This window comes from Melanerpes formicivorus, unplaced genomic scaffold (assembly GCF_026170545.1).
Source record: "Melanerpes formicivorus ecotype bairdi unplaced genomic scaffold, bMelFor1.0.p_v2 SCAF_72, whole genome shotgun sequence".
Taxonomy (NCBI): domain Eukaryota; kingdom Metazoa; phylum Chordata; class Aves; order Piciformes; family Picidae; genus Melanerpes; species Melanerpes formicivorus.
Window position 1 is genome coordinate 1,718,471 of NW_027142424.1, and position 17,096 is coordinate 1,735,566.

The window sequence follows — 17,096 nt, forward strand, 5'->3', positions numbered from 1 at the left end:
TAACTTAACTGTTCTCAGCCTGAGCTGTGTGGCAGGAATGTTTCAGGTGCGTCTCCAGCCTGTTAGCATTAGTTTCAAGGGCAAGAAGTTTGTTGATTGAGCTCCTGTTGTGTGTTTTCCTTTATTTAGTGTTTTGGGTTTTTTTTAACTTTCTTAATTCAAGGCTGCCAGACAGTTCTTTCTCCAACTGCCTCCGAGCCAGATACTACTTTGGCAAAAGCCAGCCCTAAAAATTCCATAAAAGGCGATAAAGATCCTGGAGAAGAAAGCGAGGCAGTGGATGGTAAACTTTCTATTTTCATTCATAAACGAGAAGACCAGTCATCCCATGAAGTCCTTCAGCCATTACTAAGGTAACCTTAACTCCCCAGGCTGGAGTCAGCAGCCCATTTCACCAGATCCATCTCTCTCTTTCTGTTTTAATGCTGTAGAAATGTGCATTCTAGGCATAGAAGCAAATGGGAAAGCGAAACGTCTTCCTGGCAAAATAAGATAATGCTTCTGAAGATAAGCTTTATAGGGCTGATGCTTAGCATGCTGTTAGCTGGATAAAGAGAGACAGTCACTGTGTGGGGGGCAGCAGCAGAAGGAATCTGAATCTCAATTTGTTGTCAGAATTGTCAGTTCTGTAGACGACTGTTTAAGAGCCATAAGAGTAGCAAAGCTGAAACAGGAGAGAATACAGAGTAGAGTTGGAATTGTTTGGCCTGGAGAAGAGAAGGCACTGGGGACATCTTCTGGTGGCCTTCTGGTACCTGAAGAGGGGCTACAGGAGAGCTGGGGAGGGATTTTTTATAAGAGCTTGCAGTGATAGGACAAGGGGCAATGACTTGGAGGTGGAAGCAAGGAGATTTAGACTGGAAATTAGGAAGAAAGTCTTTACAGTAAGGTTGGTGAGGCACAGCAACAGGGTACCCAGGGTTCCAGATGTCCTCTCTTTGGAGGTGTTCAAGGCCAGGTTGGATGGGACCTTTGAGCAACCTGGTCTAGTGGAAGGTGTCCCTGCCTATGGCAGGGCAGTGGAACTAGGTGATCTTTAAGGTCCCTTCTAACCCAAACCATTTTAGGATTCTCCAATCCTGTGATGTAGATGTATAAAAGGAGGAGTGGGATATGAAATGCAATGTTCTGGCTTTCTTGCAAGCCATGTAAGGCACTAGCAGAGGAAGAGAAAAACATCTTAATCTGTCTGAAAAGAATCACATGAATAATCAGCCACTGAAATGACAGTCCACCAGAAAACATGAACATTGTTTTGTATTCAGTACTACATAGAGGGCTGCAGCTTGATATATCCTCTCTAGATAAAGAGGAGGGAGGCAAGGGCTATAGTATGAGAGACTCTGTAGGACTAACAAACAGAACCATTAGAGCATAATGGCTTTAAAAGCATTGCTTTTAATAATGCATATGCTGGACAATAATTTGCTATTACAGCTTCTTTAGTATTCCTTGCACCCACCTGGATCTTGACATCTCTGAATGTCAAACAGCCAACATGATCACCTCTAGCATTTTGTACTGTTTCATCCTCCTCCACTCCAGGTTTGCATCCATGCCCAGAAAATGGTACTAAAAGGTACAGCTCCTGAGGGTTCTTAGGTGAAAGGATAACTTGGAACCATTTAGTTCAGCAATATCAAGTTCATGATGCTTCTTTTTGAGGGGAAAAAGATTTCAGTTGCTATGCAAATAACTCCATCCAGAAGTAGTAAAATCCTTTTGTAAAGGGTGCAGTCAGGGGTGCAGTTAGCTTCTGTTGCTGTTGAGCAGTTCAGTTGCAAGGGTTGCTTTCAAGTAACATAAACCCACATGTAATACATAAATCAGACTGCATAGTTCAGCTTTTTTTTTCCACCAGTGCAAACCAAGCTAATGTGTTTTGTTTTCACTCGAGCAGTAGCTCAGAAGGTCGTCCATTCCGACTAGGAACTGGAGCCAATATGGAGAAAGTGGTGAAAATGGATCGAGACATGACAAAAGTAAGCAAAGGACTGACTAAGGAATTGCTCCAACCTCCTGGCAGTTCCATCATCAGTCAGAATTCTTGGGTTTTACTGATGTTAAATCCCCTTTTTTTTCCCCTCCATATCTTGTTTAATGTACAGAACTGTTGAGCAAGATAACTTGGTGTGCAATGTCAGCATTAAATAGTTCTGGGTGCAAGTGCCAGGGAAAAGAATTTCACCTAGTGCTTCCTCCAAGCATCACAGATCGTGTTTAATCCCCTTTAATACTCTCTTTCCTGAAGTGTTTAGTGCATGGTGATGGTACAAATTTTAAGCCACATTCTGAAATTAAATTTTCATGTCTCTTTTCAGAGATGTTCTTGAGTATTGGCACCAGAAATGCTCATGTGTGGCTTTTTGATCAGAGAATTGAAACTCTACCATTAAGAATGGAATGTTAAAGGCAATGAATCCACATTGATCTCTGATCCCTGTGTAGATGAGAAAAAGCAACAGAAAGAGTTTGTCTTGTGACTCTGACTAATACACACAGGAGGATGTTTTGATGTGTTCTTAGTGCTCTTACATATGCAGAGGAAGGAGAGTTGAATGCCTCACATAGGGTGGCCAAATAGAGCTCACATTAGTATTTGTCTGATGGCAATTCTCTTTGCAGAGTGGCTGCTGTGAAGTTATCACAGAAGAAGCTGCTGCAGCTCTTCGAAAGGCAACTAAGTGGGCCCAGTCTGGTCTAATAGTTAGTGTTGGGCCACCCATAGAAACTGTAAATCCAGAGACTACCAGTGGGTTGTCCACTGGGGACAAAAAGAAGACTGCACAAACATCTATCTGCAGAGAGAGGAATTCTGAGCTTGCCAGGTGGGTCACTGACTCTGTGCTTGGTCTGGATTCTGCATTTCTGCATGCCAGTAGTACTCTAGAAAATCTCAGTCATAAACTTCCCTTTTTATGAGCTGGAGGTGGTTATTGACAGTTGAAGCATCTTTTCCTTCTCTTGTTTTGAAATTAATGGGTAAAATTACTTGCTTATCCCCTGTAGGACTGATCCTGTGAGGCCATTCATTAGTGGTCACGTTGCAAACAGCATGGCAGCAGAGGTGATTGCTTTGCTACACAGCTTGTTGATGGCACCAGAATCAAATGCAGCTCAGATATGGACAACAACTGCTGAAAAGGTAAGGAAACAGAAGACTAAATTCTACACCAAGCACATATGGAGTAGTTAAGAGAGCTTAATTATTAGCAGTTTCTTAAGGTACTCCCTTCTGATTTACCACTTCTACCACTTCAAACCAGGATGGGTAACTGCATAGAAGCAGCCCTTTTGTAGTAGATGTCTGATGACTTAGGGTGGAATCAAAACTAATCCAGCACTAGAGAGTATGTTGCCATTTGGTAATTGACCTGTTAATCTATTCAGTAATTAATAATGCTCTTTGCTGAGGCAGTTATCTTGCCTTTGCTGGGCTCTTATTCTATCTTTGCTCTTCAGTTCTCTTCACCATGACCTCTGAGGGTATGAAGTATTGGCTGGAAGCTACAGCACACAGCTTTTACGTTCCTCTGAATCATGCAGCATCTCTCATCTTTCGCTTTGGCTAAATCCTTGAATGAAAACTTTGGCTAAGATGCTCTGTGTCACTCTGGGATTCTAAAAGTTATTAGGGAATGGAGCCAGCTTTGATGGTGTTCACACTTCACAGGACTCAGAAGATTCTGAGTTATATAATTCTCTTCAAGAACAAAAATAATTCTTCTGAGACTGTGTGGGCTGGAGGCTTGGGGCGTTGGTTTTTTGTTTGAATTGTGCTTTGAAGTCATCCTCTGGTATTTTTCCTTCTGTCTTCAGGTTCTGTCTCGGGCTCTGATGTACATCCCACAGCTCGGGAAATACGCAGAGAGCATTCTGGAGAACGGGAGCAGCAGTGGAAGGAAACTGGCCAAGCTTCAGAGGATTGCTCGACAGGCAGTAGCTGCCCTCTGTGCTCTGGGTGGCTTTAAGGAGACCATTAAAATAGGTTCTGAAGTTCAGGTAATTCAGCACCATTCACTTTTTATGTCTTGGAGGGGAATTGGTGCTTTTGGTGATGTTTGGCCTCCACTGGCACACAGGTGAGGCAGTGTGCAGTAGTTGCCATAACACTTGTGGGGACTCCTATCACAGAATCATGATGGTTGGAAAAGACCTTCAAGATGAAGTCCAACCATTACCTAACTCTGCCAGGGCCACCACTACACCATATCCTTGAGCACCATATCTAGACAGCTTTTAAGTACATCCAGGGATGATGATTCAACCCTGGGCAAGCCTGTTCCAGTCATTGATATCCCTCGTTCCCAAAATACCCAGCTCTGTGTGTCCAGTTGGCCTGTGCTCAGTGTTCCCTGTTTGTAAAGCCTTCAATCTTATGCTCCCCTTCTTTGGTTGTAGGTTTTAGGTAAAGGAATAGCAGGAAGCATTGGAGTTGTGGCATCTATTAATGAACAAGAAGGTATAGCAACGGTCAAATTTCCACCCACCAGTATAGACAGTAGAAAGACCTCACAAGCATCAGACACATTAACTATTCCATTATCTAGGCTCTGTGTTCCAAGATCTGAGGTATGGTAGTTTTTAAGAATCTAATATTAATTAAATAATACCAATTTATTATATTTTGTATGTCCAGTCACAGCACACTGGCAGTTAAATCTACAGCATGTAAAAAGTCTGTTTCATCTTGGATTAAAGATTATCTGTGAAGTTTGCCTCCTTTTAAGCCTATTGTAACAATATCTGTATTGAAGTTACCATTCCATTAATGTGGTGGTTCTTATTTTTCTTTGGTGGTTAAAGATGTTCCATTGCATACTGTGTTGGGTTTTGGGGGGGTTGTTGCTTGTTTTTGCAGGGAGGGGGAGGTTTGATTGGTGCTTAGTGCTGGGTTTGTGATAACACAAAATGAGAATTAACTCCAGGTAATAAACCACCCTCATTGCTTAGAAACTAACTACTTGAATTTAACTTTTTACCGTGCCCCCCAACCATCAGGCATTGCCTCTTCATAAACTGTCCATTACTGAGAAGGTAGTACAGGCAGTCCAGTCCATGTTGCTCCCTCAGGAGGGAAGTCTATCTATTCACACCTCACTTCCTGCAACAGGAGATGGCTCAACTCCAGTAATGGCAGTGGTCCGGCTTCTTGCTGAAATAAGAACCAGGTGGGTCTTTGGCTGTTCTGCAGCACCTCACTCTCTTTTGATAGCATGGACAAATGTTGAAGGATGTTGTGTTAGGTTCCTGTTTTCAGGGGACAGCACAGAATCTCTTGTTTGCCTCCTTAATTACATTGAGTGTCTGAATGTTGTTAGAACGAGCACTGAAAATGCCCCCTGTAACACTGGCAGTGCTTTGAGTAGATGCTCTGAGGCAGGGGAAAGATGGCCTTGTGGAAGTTCTAATGGGCAGCTAAAGCAGCCAGACAAAGAAAGAGATCCATCTTTTCAAATAGACTTGAATTGAATACATGTAAAGGCAGTTTTTGAATGCATCACATGCTTTTGTAATGCTTTCAATGTGTTCTTTTTCCATTAAGAGCATGCCTGGTGATGGCTCAGCTGTTAGAAGACAGCTCTTTCTGTGAAGAATTCATTCAACAGTGTCCAGCCGCTGTGGAAGTTCTTAATTTGGTAGCACAGGAGTGCAGCCCTGGTAGGTGTTCACATTGTTCTTACATCTCCATTGTTGTATTCAGTTCAGAGACAAAAGAGCTTTCAAAATCATTTCAGTGTTTTGTCCTCCAGCTACATGCAGGCTGATAGCTAGCACAGTACAGCATGTTTTGTCATAGCTGCAGAGCTCTCAACTGAAGAGTAGCTAATGATTAGACTAACTCCTTTTAAACATCAGAAATAAACTTTACATCAGAACAGGATTAGCCTATGCATCACAGAAGATGCATGTCCTGGGACTAGTTGTTTACTACCATGCTTCTGAACCCTCTCTGCATTTCTTGCTTCTACTGTAGCCTGCTCTGTATTCCTTCATGTTACCATTTCCATAGCTGAACATGACCTAGTGTGTGCCCAGGTGGCCCTGAAGGCCAGCAGTGTCCTGGCTTATGTCAGCAGAAGTGTGGCCAACAGGACTAGAGGACTAGGGCAGGGATCATCCCTCTGTACTCAGCACTGGTGAGGCCACACCTCAAATACTGAGTTCAGGTTTGGGGCACTTACTCCAGGAAGGACACTGTAGGGCTGGAGCAGGTCCAGAGAAGGGCAGCAAAGCTGGTGAGGGGTCTGGAGAATAGGTCTTGTGAGGAGCAGCTGAGGGACCTGAAGTTGTTCAGCCTGGAGAAAAGGAGGCTGAGAGGAGACCTTCTGGGTCTCTACAGTTCACTGAAAGGAAGTTGCAGTGAGGTGGGGGTTGGTCTCTTCTCCCAGGCAACCAGCACCAGAACAAGAGGACACAGTCTCAAGCTGTGCCAGGGGAAGTTTAGACTCGAGGTGAGGAGAAAGTTCTTCCCAGAGAGAGTTGTTAGCCATTGGAATGTGCTGCCCAGGGAGGTGATGGAGTCGCTGTCCCTGGAGGTGTTCATGGGGGGATTGGATGTGGCACTTGGTGCCATGGTTTAGTAGTCATGAGGTGTTGGGTGACAGGTTGGTCTTGATGATCTCTGAGGTCTTTTCCAACTTTATTGATTCTATGACATTTGCAGTTTTATTTAGTGGTACAAAGATTGCATTGTTGGACTCGAGTAGCTTTGCCTGACTCCTCATGACATGCTTTGGTTTGTTGTTCCAGGGGAGAGGCTCCTTGTGGTAGAAATGCAGTGCGAGAGGTTACGAATGTTGTATCGTGACTGTGCTCGACCTCCCCCTCCTCCTCTCCAAGCAGACAGGAGACAGGTGAGCACAGAAACAGGGCTGAGTCTTCTGTCCCTTGCAAACAAATCCAGCCACTGACTGCAGAGGGTCTTCTGCATGTGGTGTTGGAGCCAAAGTGGTTGGATTCTTATTTAATTGTTGTAATTTAGTGTGAACTTGCATAATGGGATGAGATCTGTTGTGATTGCAGTTGTTCCAGTTGCATGTCTTGTCTTTAAATGTGCACTCCATTAAGAGTGTGTCATTAGATTTCAGGACATGATGTCAATTGTAACTGGTAGAATAACATGCTCTGTTCCTATTTGTAGCCCAAAGAAATCACTTGGAGCCCATCCAGAGTGTTTCCCCCCGTGCGAGCCTGCATGTTCTCATCGCATCTCACTGCTGTGACTTTTCTGGCTGATCCTAGCGCTGGTGGGGGACTTCCTCGGGGCACTTTTATCTATGCTACATCACCAGTTCCTGTACAGGTAAGAACTCACAACCATGCAACAGCTTGTGTCATTTAGTCATAGATTCACAGAATGCTTTGGGTTGGAGGGGACCTTCAAGATCATCTAGTTCCAACCCCCTGCCATGGGCAGAGAGACCTTCCACTGGACCAGCTTGCTCAAGGCCCCATCCAACCTGGCCTTGAACACCTCCAGGGGAAGGGCATCCACAACCTTCCTGGGCAACCTCTTCCAGTGTCTCACCACCTTCACTATAAAGAATTTCTTCCTAATATCCAGTCTAAATCTCCATTCTTCCAGCTTAGATCCATTCCCTCTCATTCTATCACTGAGTATTCAGTGGTGCAGGAAAAGAAAAACTTAGTTTTTTGGTTTGTTTTATACTTATAAAAATCAGTATTGTTCTTTTCTTTCTAGGCACCATCATTCTACTGGGAAATTGAAATAGTTTCTTATGGAGATACAGATGATGACACTGGACCCATAGTTTCATTTGGATTTGCTACAGAAGCTGAAAAAAGGGATGGTGCTTGGACAAACCCAGTGGGCACCTGCCTCTTCCACAAGTATGTTGGCCTTGCTCAGTACACTTGTAAGCATCTTGGGGAGGAGTGTTGTGAGCACCATGTTTTAATTGAATTGTTAAAGGGTTGAGCTAGAATATCTATCAAAATAAGGAGAGCTGAGTGGCCTTTTGTCAGTGTCACAGCTACCAAGGCTTCAGCTGCTTGGAACCCTCATTTCTTTCAGGGCTCTTAATCATCTTCTTGTCTTACTTCTCAGCAACGGGCGAGCAGTGCATTACAATGGCTCCAGCTTGCTGCAGTGGAAGAGCGTGAGACTGGATGTGACCCTTTCTCCTGGTATGTAAGAGCCCAGCTAGCTAGCTGATCTCGTCAATCAGATAAATGAAGGGGAAACAGATGAGAAAACAGATTCAATCCATGCTTTTCTTTTGATGCTTCTATCTTTGTACAGGAGATGTAGCAGGAATTGGATGGGAGAGGACAGAAGGAACTCCACCTCCCCCAGGGCAACCAGCTAAGGGCAGAGTTTATTTTACCTACTGTGGGCAGCGACTTGGGCCTTATCTAGAAGATGTCTCTGGTGGGATGTGGCCAGTTGTCCACATTCAGAAAAAGGCAAGTTTTGAAACAGAACTACATTGCCAGACAGACATTCTTTCAGAAGTACTAAAAACATTCTATAGAAAGTATTGAGCCTAAGTATGTATTAGTTAGCAATAAAAAGCAGAGTGACAGCTTTGACCTTTATTAAGTTAATTTGAGGTATTCCATTTCCCTTCCCTGACACATGAATATTTAATCATTATTTTGAGCTTTTCCTGGACACTAACATGCTGCTGGCTTGATAAGATGCCATTATTCTGTGCTATTCTATTAGAATTCCTTCCCAGTAGTGACCTTACATCAAAGCATACCAGCTAAGTGTGCTGTAGCTTGAAGGTAGAATAAAAGGCAAGTTCAAAGCTCAATACTTCCCCTGCTGCATCCAGGTTTATGGCAGGTGGTGCTGGGTAAACCCATATGGGCTGCAGATGTCATCAGCCTGTCAAAGATCAAACCAATGCTCAGCTCATCTCAGGGCTTTTATCTGCATCTCTTCCAGAACACCAAAGTCAGGGCTAACTTTGGATCTCGCCAGTTTGCCTATGCTGAGGGACAGGCTCACAGGAACGCTGCCGATCTCTGCATTGACCTGGCGGAGGAAATCAGCGCCAACTTCGAAGCCTTGCCTTTTGCCATGGCCTCTGACAGTGATAACGACGCTGGCACCAGCATAGCTTCTGATCCTGGCACCCATGGCCCTCCTTGTAGGATTGCTGCTGTTGCTACGGCTCAACAACGTAATGTGATGATGAACATTTGTTTTAAAGCTCTTTCAGGAGAAATTGCAATTGATTAAATAGCCAGGATGCACTTAAAGCCTCAGTCCTTGGATATTGCCTGGTTAATTATGCAGTGCAGGGCTCTGGAAAGAGGAAGTGGCTTCAGGTTGCACCAGGGAATGTTTAGGTTGGATATTCATAGAACCACAGAGTTGCTCTGGTTTGAAAAGCCTTCTAAGATCAAGTCCAAGCATCAGGCCAACACCACCACGGCCATTAAAGTACATCCCCAAGTGCCATGTCCACACATTTCTTGAACACCTCCAGGGATGGGGACTCCACCACCTCCCTGGGCAGCCTGTTCCAATGCTTGACCACTCTTTGAGGCATACTAAAAGAAACTTCTTCACTGAAAGGGTTCTCAAACACTGAAACAGGCTCTCCACAGAGGTGGTTGAACCCCCATCCCTGGAGGTGTTTAAAAGACACAGCCTTCTGGTGCTGAGGAGGGGCATAGTTTAGCACCAGACTTGGCAGATTTACAGAATGGTTGGACTGGATGATCTTAAAGGGCTTTGCAAACCAAAATGATTTTATGTGGTTCAATACAGCATCTTCTATTTTATTTGTCTTCCTTGTCACAATCTTAGTTTTGCTTTATGGGAGTCTACTTAATAGCATTTAGCCTCTGTGGTTCTCAGTGTTGGCAAATAAGTGCTGATTTAATTTTAGGCAAGGCAATTATAAAAAGCCTTGTTTTAGTCTTCCTTTATATGATTGCACAAATTACTCTGAATGGATGCAGCAATGAGAAATTACCAGGGCTTTGAACACAAGGAGATGTTTTAGTGGATGGGATCAGCCAATTAAGTTACACTCTGTCAAAATGGGTTACACTTCCACGGCCTGGCTCAAGACCATGGAGTATAATGGAGCTCCAAAACCTCCTGGGATATTTTTGTGCCTTCTAGAGCACCATGATCTCATTATTTCTTACTGGTGTTTTGCAGAGTATGACAGTGACACATCTTGCCACTATAAAATGGAACTAAGCTATGAGAACTTCATCACATCAGGCCCTGATCCTCATCCCCCTCCTATTGCAGATGATGAGAGCGACGATGACGATGATGATGATATTCCCAGGGTGAGCAAATTACAAGCTCTACCTGCTATAACTGAGGGTCTAAAGAGCAAATTACAAGCTCTACCTGCCATAACTGAGGGTCTAAAGAGCAAATTACAACCTCTGCCTGCCATAACTGAGGGTCTAAATGCAGATCTTGTAATCCACACAAGGGTTTTCTCTGCTTCCTTAAGGAAATGACAGCTGTTAACTTTTCTTTCTTCTTGGTGTTCTAAAAAGCTGTTGTCTTTGTAGGAGGATCACTATGCCCTGTTGGTTAAAGCCTGGGAAACCAAAGTTTTCCCTACAATTAGAAGAAGATTCCGTAATGAGGCTGAGAGGAAGTCTGGGCTGGACCAGATTAAAGGAGCTTTACAGTTAGGTATGGCTCTGTTTCTTTCCATATATTTTGGTTAATATGATGTGCCATAAGTGTGAAGATAACACCTCTCTGTCTTTCCTATTTTACTTTGGGGCTGGAAAAATTTAAAGGGGGGAAACAAAATCACTTGCTGGTTTTGCCAAGTGCTAGCATTAGTTTGAGTGCTAGAAGTAGTTTGAGGTCATGATTTTTCTTCCACAGGGACCATGGCTTCAAAAACAGTGGCAGAATTTGTTGTGATGTGGATACAGAAATGCTTTGGAATAATAGTTTGGGAAGAAATTATCTAGATGCATTTTGTGTCTATGACTCTCTCAAGGCAGAACTTCTGAGGAACTCTTTAATATGGGAGGGGTTTGTAAACCAGTACAGTTCTGGCAAGGCTACCTCTTTGTGGGAGTGTCACAGTAAGAGCAAAGCATTCTGGGATGCATAAAAAGAAGCGTGGCCAGCAGGTTGAAGGAGGTTCTTCTCCCCCTATATTCTGCTCTGGTGAGGTCACATTTGGATTACTGGGTCCAGTTCTGGGCTCCCCAGTTCAAGAAGGACAGGGACTTGCTAGAGAAGATACAGTAAAGGGCTACAAAGATGCTGAGGAGACTGAAACATGTCTGTGATAAGGAAAGACTGAGAGAATTAGGACTGTTTAGTCTGGAAAAGAGCAGACTGAGGGGAGATCTCATCAGTGATGATCAAATACCTCAAGGGTGGCTGTCAGAAGGATAGGACCAGGTTTTTTTCAGGATAAGACCAAGGGGTAATGGGCACAAACTTCAACATAAAAAGGTCCATTTAAGATGAGGAGGAACTTCTTTAAGGCTGAGGGAACACTGGAGCAAGCTGCCCAGAGAAGTGGTGGAGTCTCCATCTCTGGAGACATTCCAAACCCATCTGGACACAATCCTGTGTAACCTTTTCTAGGTGACCTTGTGTTGGCAGCAGGGTTGGACTGGTTGATCTCCAGAGGTCCCTTCCAACCCCTACCATTCTGTGACACTGTAATTCAGAGCCCTAATGAGAAGCATACAGTTGTGTCTTGGGAAAGCTCCATTCCCGAGCTGTAGTTTGATTGCCTATGATGTTAATAAGAACTTACTTCTAGTGGCTGGGGAAAATAACCACCTTCTGTCTAATAAACTGAGTCCCTTCTGTCTGGCAGGAATGGTTGACATAGCAAGGCAAACTGTAGAATTCCTCTATGAGGAAAATGGTGGCATCCCAAGAGACCTCTACCTCCCAACTATTGAGGACATCAAGGATGAAGCAAACAAATTTACAATTGATAAAGTACGAAAAGGTAAGGTCAGCAACAAGTATCTTGAGGGGGCAAATAAAAGCTAAGGGGCTCTGGTGCTTGGGATCTGCTGCTTAAATGGTCAGTCTGAGGGAGGTGCTGTACCTTAAACATTGTGCTGTCCCTTTCTGAGCAGGTCTCACCGTGGTGACACGTTCTCCTGACAGTAACAACGTTACCAGTAGTGCTGTGGGAACAGCCTTGCCCAAGTTTGCTATTCGTGGGATGCTGAAGACATTTGGTCTTCATGGTGTTGTGCTGGATGTTGATTCGGTGAGTAAACATAGGCATGGGGAGAGCTTTTGATGTGTCACCATCACACCTCTGAGAGCACATATGATTAAGTGTATGGAACTGCCCAGAATGCTGATTTGATGCTCATTTTGAAGGGGAAGAAAGTATTATCATTGCTGTATGTATTGATTGCATTGGTTTGGGCGTTCCAGGTAAACGAATTGGTGCAAGTAGAGACCTACCTCAGAAGTGAAGGAGTTCTGGTGAGATACTGGTATCCTATTGACATGTTAGAAAGGCCACCTGCAGGCTACAGGAGAACTGCAACCAACGGATTGGTTACCCTGGATAACACCAACATTCAAATTCACAGGTAAGAAATGGAGTTAGAAGGCATTTGTGCCATCTGTCTTGATCTGTAGCATTTCCTGTAGTGCAGTGACTTATTGTAGCCTTGTTTTGAGCAGTAATGAACTGCTGAATCTCACTGCAATTGGATTAAAACTGACAAAGGCTTATTAGAGCTCTGTGTTTTAATGGGTGGTGGGGTTTGATTATTATTTTTTATATATATATAAAAGAAATTTGTTATAACAATCTTGGTTTGAAGGATTTTACCTAGTCATGTAGCTAGTCATTTACCTGCATACTGGTCTAACAGCTTAAGCTTCTTGTACCATCATAGAATGGTAGGGGTTGGAAGGGACCTCTGAAGATCAGCCAGTCCAACCCCTCAGCCAAAGCAGGATCACCCAGAGCAGGTCACACAGAAACACATCCAAATGGGTCTTGAAGGTCTCCAGAGAAGGAGGCTCCACAACCTCTCTGGGCAGCCTGTTCCAGCCTCCTCACAGTAAAGAAGTTTTTCTTCATGTTGAGGTGGAATTTCTCAGGTTCCAGTTTATATCCATTGCCCTTTGTCCTATCACACAGGACACCACTTGAAAAGAGGCTGGCACCTTCCTGATGTACCCTTCAGCTATTTATAAGCATTAATAAGATCCCCTCTCAGGCTTCTCCAGATTAAACAGCCCCAAGTCTCTCAGCCATCAGTCAGTTGATACCTAAAAGCTCAAGAAACTCTTGAGAAGAACTGACTTCTAATTCAGGTGTCTTAATTTGGTCCCAGAATTAGATGGGTTGAGTACTATCTGAAAGTGAACAAGATTTGGGTCTACTAGAGGACACAGTCTCAAGCTGCACCAGGGGAAGTTTAGGCTCAAGGTGAGGAGAAAGTTCTTCCCAGAGAGAGTTGTTAGCCATTGGAATGTGCTGCCCAGAGGTGGTGGAGTCCCCGTCCCTGGAGGTGTTCAAGAAGGGGCTGGACGTGACACTTGGTGCCGTGGTTTAGTCATGAGGTCTGTGGTGCCAGGTTGGACTTGATGATCTTTGAGGTCTCTTCCAACCTTGGTGATACCGTGATACTTAATACCTAATGATTTAAAAGGTTCATAGGCACAGGTGGTTGGCTGTGGCTCGTGTTCAGCCTCAGTGAAGCAACTCTCTGTTTTGATGTTTGTGTTTTCTAGAGAGCTTTTGCGAAGCGAAGCTTCTCTGGCCAAGCTCTACTGCCGCATGGCTCTCCTCAACATCTTTGCTCCCAAATCTCCACACATGTTCACTCGGCTCTTCCACATTCCTGCTATCCGTGATATCACCCTGGAGCACCTCCAGTTGCTCTCCAACCAACTTCTTGCACCACCTCTCCCTGGTAAACACTGGTTTTAGTCACAGCTCTATTTTGGTTAATTGTTTTCTGGAGGGGGAAAAAAAAACCAACACCCAAACCAACCTCAAATTAAGTTGGCATTTACTGATTAATTAGTCAATAATGATGGGATTTGAAGAAATGTCTTGATGGGCTCCTGACCTGAGTGAAACTAAATAGAAATTCATGCTAATGGTCTAATTAAAAGTTTGAGGAATCATGGAATGGTCTGGGTTGGAAGGGACCTCTAAAGGTCATCTAGTCCAACCCACTCTGCAGTAAGCAGGGACCATCCTCAACTAGATCAGGTTGCCCAGAGCCCTCTCAAGCCTCACCTTGAATGTCTCCTGTGATGGGGTGTCAGCTACCTCTCTGGACAATTGTGGCATCACACCTGACAGGCAACCTGTTCAGGAGGGTTCAGATTGCCTCTTAAGATTCTATTCAGTGCCTCTGTCCCTTAGACATTGGTGGTCTTCTGTTACTGGGGGTGGGGGGGAATATCCATGTGGGATGCTTGTAAGGAACTGAGAACATTTTCTAGTTCAAATCCAGGGTAGTAAAACTAAATGCCAGTTGAGTCTCAGTTTTCAAAATTCAACTCTTCTTCATTTCACAAAGTGGTTTGTCCTTTTCCTACTGGACTCACAGCTCTGGTTAGAGAATGTATGTGCTGAATCATGGAAAAGAATCTTTGGCTAATTCAAGTGAGTGTTAACAAAGACAATTATCCTGACAAAGCTGTTCTGCATGCAGAGAAATGTGTGTAACCTAGCTGGAGCATATGAAGGGTAGAGGAAGTGCTACCTACCAGCCATTAATAACTCAAAGTCATTATTCACCCTTGGAAAGAGACCTGGTCCCTCTTCCAGTTACCTTGAAACTTGGCTACCTCTAACAGATGCTGTGTTGTACAAGATCCTCTGGCAGAGCACAGCATTACTTTGCATGGCTTTGAGAAGAGTTTTACAAGCTTTTCTTTAGTTTCTCCTCTTTAAAACACGTTTAATCCAAGTCCTGCTAATACAAACAGTTCCCAAACTGGCATTTTGGTCAACTGCCCGCTCCTTTGTGCGCTGCACTTTGTCTATGACTGCTCCCATGAGCTCCAGAATGACAGCCATGAGATGCTGGGGCTTGTGACCCACTCAAGGCCACCCAAAAGCTCTCTTGTTCATAAATGGGGAAAGCTTGAGGACATCTAAAGCTGATTTACCCCCTCCAGAGTGCAGGGGGAAGAGAGAGTGCATCTGGTCACTTGTCCTTGTTGTACTTACTCAGTAAATTGAAGTATGCCTGCCTTGAGACATGGGACAGAGAGGCAGCTGTCAACCCACAGCTCTGTGGATGTCAAGAACACAGCTGGCATTTAGAAAGCCATCCCATCTGCAACCAACCCAAGTGGATGCAACCATCCCACCTGAAAATAGCCAGGGTGCAGGTCTGGGCTTGGATGGATCCTTTCCACTGCTGACCCTTTACACTTGCTCAGAAGTGAAAATAGAGGCTTGTCTTCTTCCAAGTGTTTTGAAACTTCTCTTTCCACTGTTTCACAGGCTACATAAACACACCAAAGCCATCTCTGCATTTGTCATATATCACTTGTTATTGCAGATGGAACCATCAGTTCAAGTTCTATTCTGTTGGCCCAATCCCTGCAACACTGTGTGCACTCCCAGAACTGTGCTGCCACTGACCTCTTCTACCAGGGCAATTCCCAAGCCATCAGAGAGTGGCTGACTGTTGCCATTACTCGGACACTGCATCAAGGAGAGGAGAGCCTGCTAGACCTCACGAAGCAGATCTGCTCCTTTTTGCAGGTAAAATACTGAGTAAGCCTTTGTGAGCAGTGTTGGTTTTCTCTATGAGGAGCCCTTGCTCCCTAGGAGCCCCTGAAGTGTGATTCTAACTTCCTTAACCCTGTCCCTCACACGGGATTGCTTCTCTGATGGGTAGTATTCCTACTCTGATCACATTGGGTGTGCTGAAAACACAAGCAGTAGCATGGGTCATGTTAAAATGAAGTGGCCTCATGCTAAATGCTGTCTTTCACTTGAAAAAGGAAGAGGGAAGTGGTTTGCTTCTGCTGCTGCTGCCTGGGGACTTCCATTGTGAAATGTTGTGTTACAGACGGCACCAGAACAGTTTCCTGCTGAAGAGTTCCCAATTTCTGAATCCAAAGTCAATATGGATGTTAACTTCCCTGGGGCTGCATTTGTGATTGTGTCCTGTAAAGAAAGTCAGTCTGGATTCCGCAAAGAGTAAGTAACTGAGGGGCCAAGAGTGGCAAAGATTGAAGAGGAGCTGCTGAGCTTCTGTGAACCCTGAGTGTGGCCTCTCCCCCTTCGCCCTCTCCCCCCTTCGCCCTGATTTATTTTCCAGGTGATGGGATAAATACCAGTATGTTTCATCTCTGTGTGACTGGGTTGGGATTTTGGTGACTAACTGAAGTCTAACCAGACTGTTTGCACTCTGTTCTTAGCTCATCCCTCTATAAAGCTCCTTGGGCTCGAGTGCTGGTCTATGGGCTTGGCCATAAAGTCAAGAGGAATGGGCAGCTAAACCTCATAGAAGCTGTGTGCTACCCTCGGGATGCCTCTCCAACCAACACAGGCCTGACACCTCCCCCAACAACCAACCAGTACCCTTCAGTCATCACCCCTACAGACAAGGTCCACATCAAACTAGGTAAAAACTGAATCACGAACCTTTTAAACTCCAGTCTCAGAAGTGAGACAATGCTTAGAAATACCTCAAGGGCTCGTGTCAGGAGGATGGGGCCAGTTTTTTGTCAGTGATACCCAGTGACAGCACAAGGGATAAAAGTCACAGAGAGGAGCACTGGAACACAAACTGAAGCCATCTGACTCTGACTTTTAGTTCTGTGAAATCTGTCAGCATCTATTTGGTTTTCAGAGACAGTAAGGATGGAAAAGACCTCAGAGATCAAGTCCAACCTGTCACCCAACATCTCACGACTAATTAAACCATGGCACCAAGTGCCAGGTCCAGTCCTTTTTTTGAACACCTCCAGGGATGGTGACTCCACCACCTCCCTGGGCAGCACATTCCAATGGCAAATTACTCTTTCTGGGAAGAACTTTCTCCTCACCTCCAGCCTAAACTTCACCTGGTGCAGCTTGAGACTGTGTCCTCTTACTCGGGTGCTGATTGCCTGGGAGGAGAGACCAACCCCCTCCTGGCTACAACCTCCT

At 44.6% G+C, this 17,096-nt stretch overlaps 1 protein-coding gene across 4 annotated transcripts in view; it reads left to right on the top strand.

Annotated features, from left to right (window-relative positions):
• The window catches only part of HECTD4 (HECT domain E3 ubiquitin protein ligase 4), a 95,316-nt gene that overhangs the window by 54,322 nt on the left and 23,898 nt on the right, over positions 1-17,096 (top strand). For all 4 annotated transcript variants that reach the window (XM_068163366.1, XM_068163368.1, XM_068163367.1 and 1 more), the window contains exons 37-59: positions 164-353; positions 1,901-1,982; positions 2,626-2,828; positions 3,010-3,145; positions 3,820-4,002; positions 4,402-4,572; positions 5,002-5,171; positions 5,546-5,661; positions 6,754-6,857; positions 7,145-7,306; positions 7,706-7,854; positions 8,072-8,151; positions 8,267-8,430; positions 8,918-9,155; positions 10,148-10,284; positions 10,519-10,645; positions 11,805-11,942; positions 12,076-12,212; positions 12,386-12,546; positions 13,703-13,884; positions 15,496-15,701; positions 16,012-16,142; positions 16,364-16,569. In XM_068163366.1, the coding sequence (XP_068019467.1) occupies positions 164-353; positions 1,901-1,982; positions 2,626-2,828; positions 3,010-3,145; positions 3,820-4,002; positions 4,402-4,572; positions 5,002-5,171; positions 5,546-5,661; positions 6,754-6,857; positions 7,145-7,306; positions 7,706-7,854; positions 8,072-8,151; positions 8,267-8,430; positions 8,918-9,155; positions 10,148-10,284; positions 10,519-10,645; positions 11,805-11,942; positions 12,076-12,212; positions 12,386-12,546; positions 13,703-13,884; positions 15,496-15,701; positions 16,012-16,142; positions 16,364-16,569 (3,573 nt within the window). The remainder of the gene's footprint in view (positions 1-163; positions 354-1,900; positions 1,983-2,625; positions 2,829-3,009; positions 3,146-3,819; positions 4,003-4,401; positions 4,573-5,001; positions 5,172-5,545; positions 5,662-6,753; positions 6,858-7,144; positions 7,307-7,705; positions 7,855-8,071; positions 8,152-8,266; positions 8,431-8,917; positions 9,156-10,147; positions 10,285-10,518; positions 10,646-11,804; positions 11,943-12,075; positions 12,213-12,385; positions 12,547-13,702; positions 13,885-15,495; positions 15,702-16,011; positions 16,143-16,363; positions 16,570-17,096) is intronic.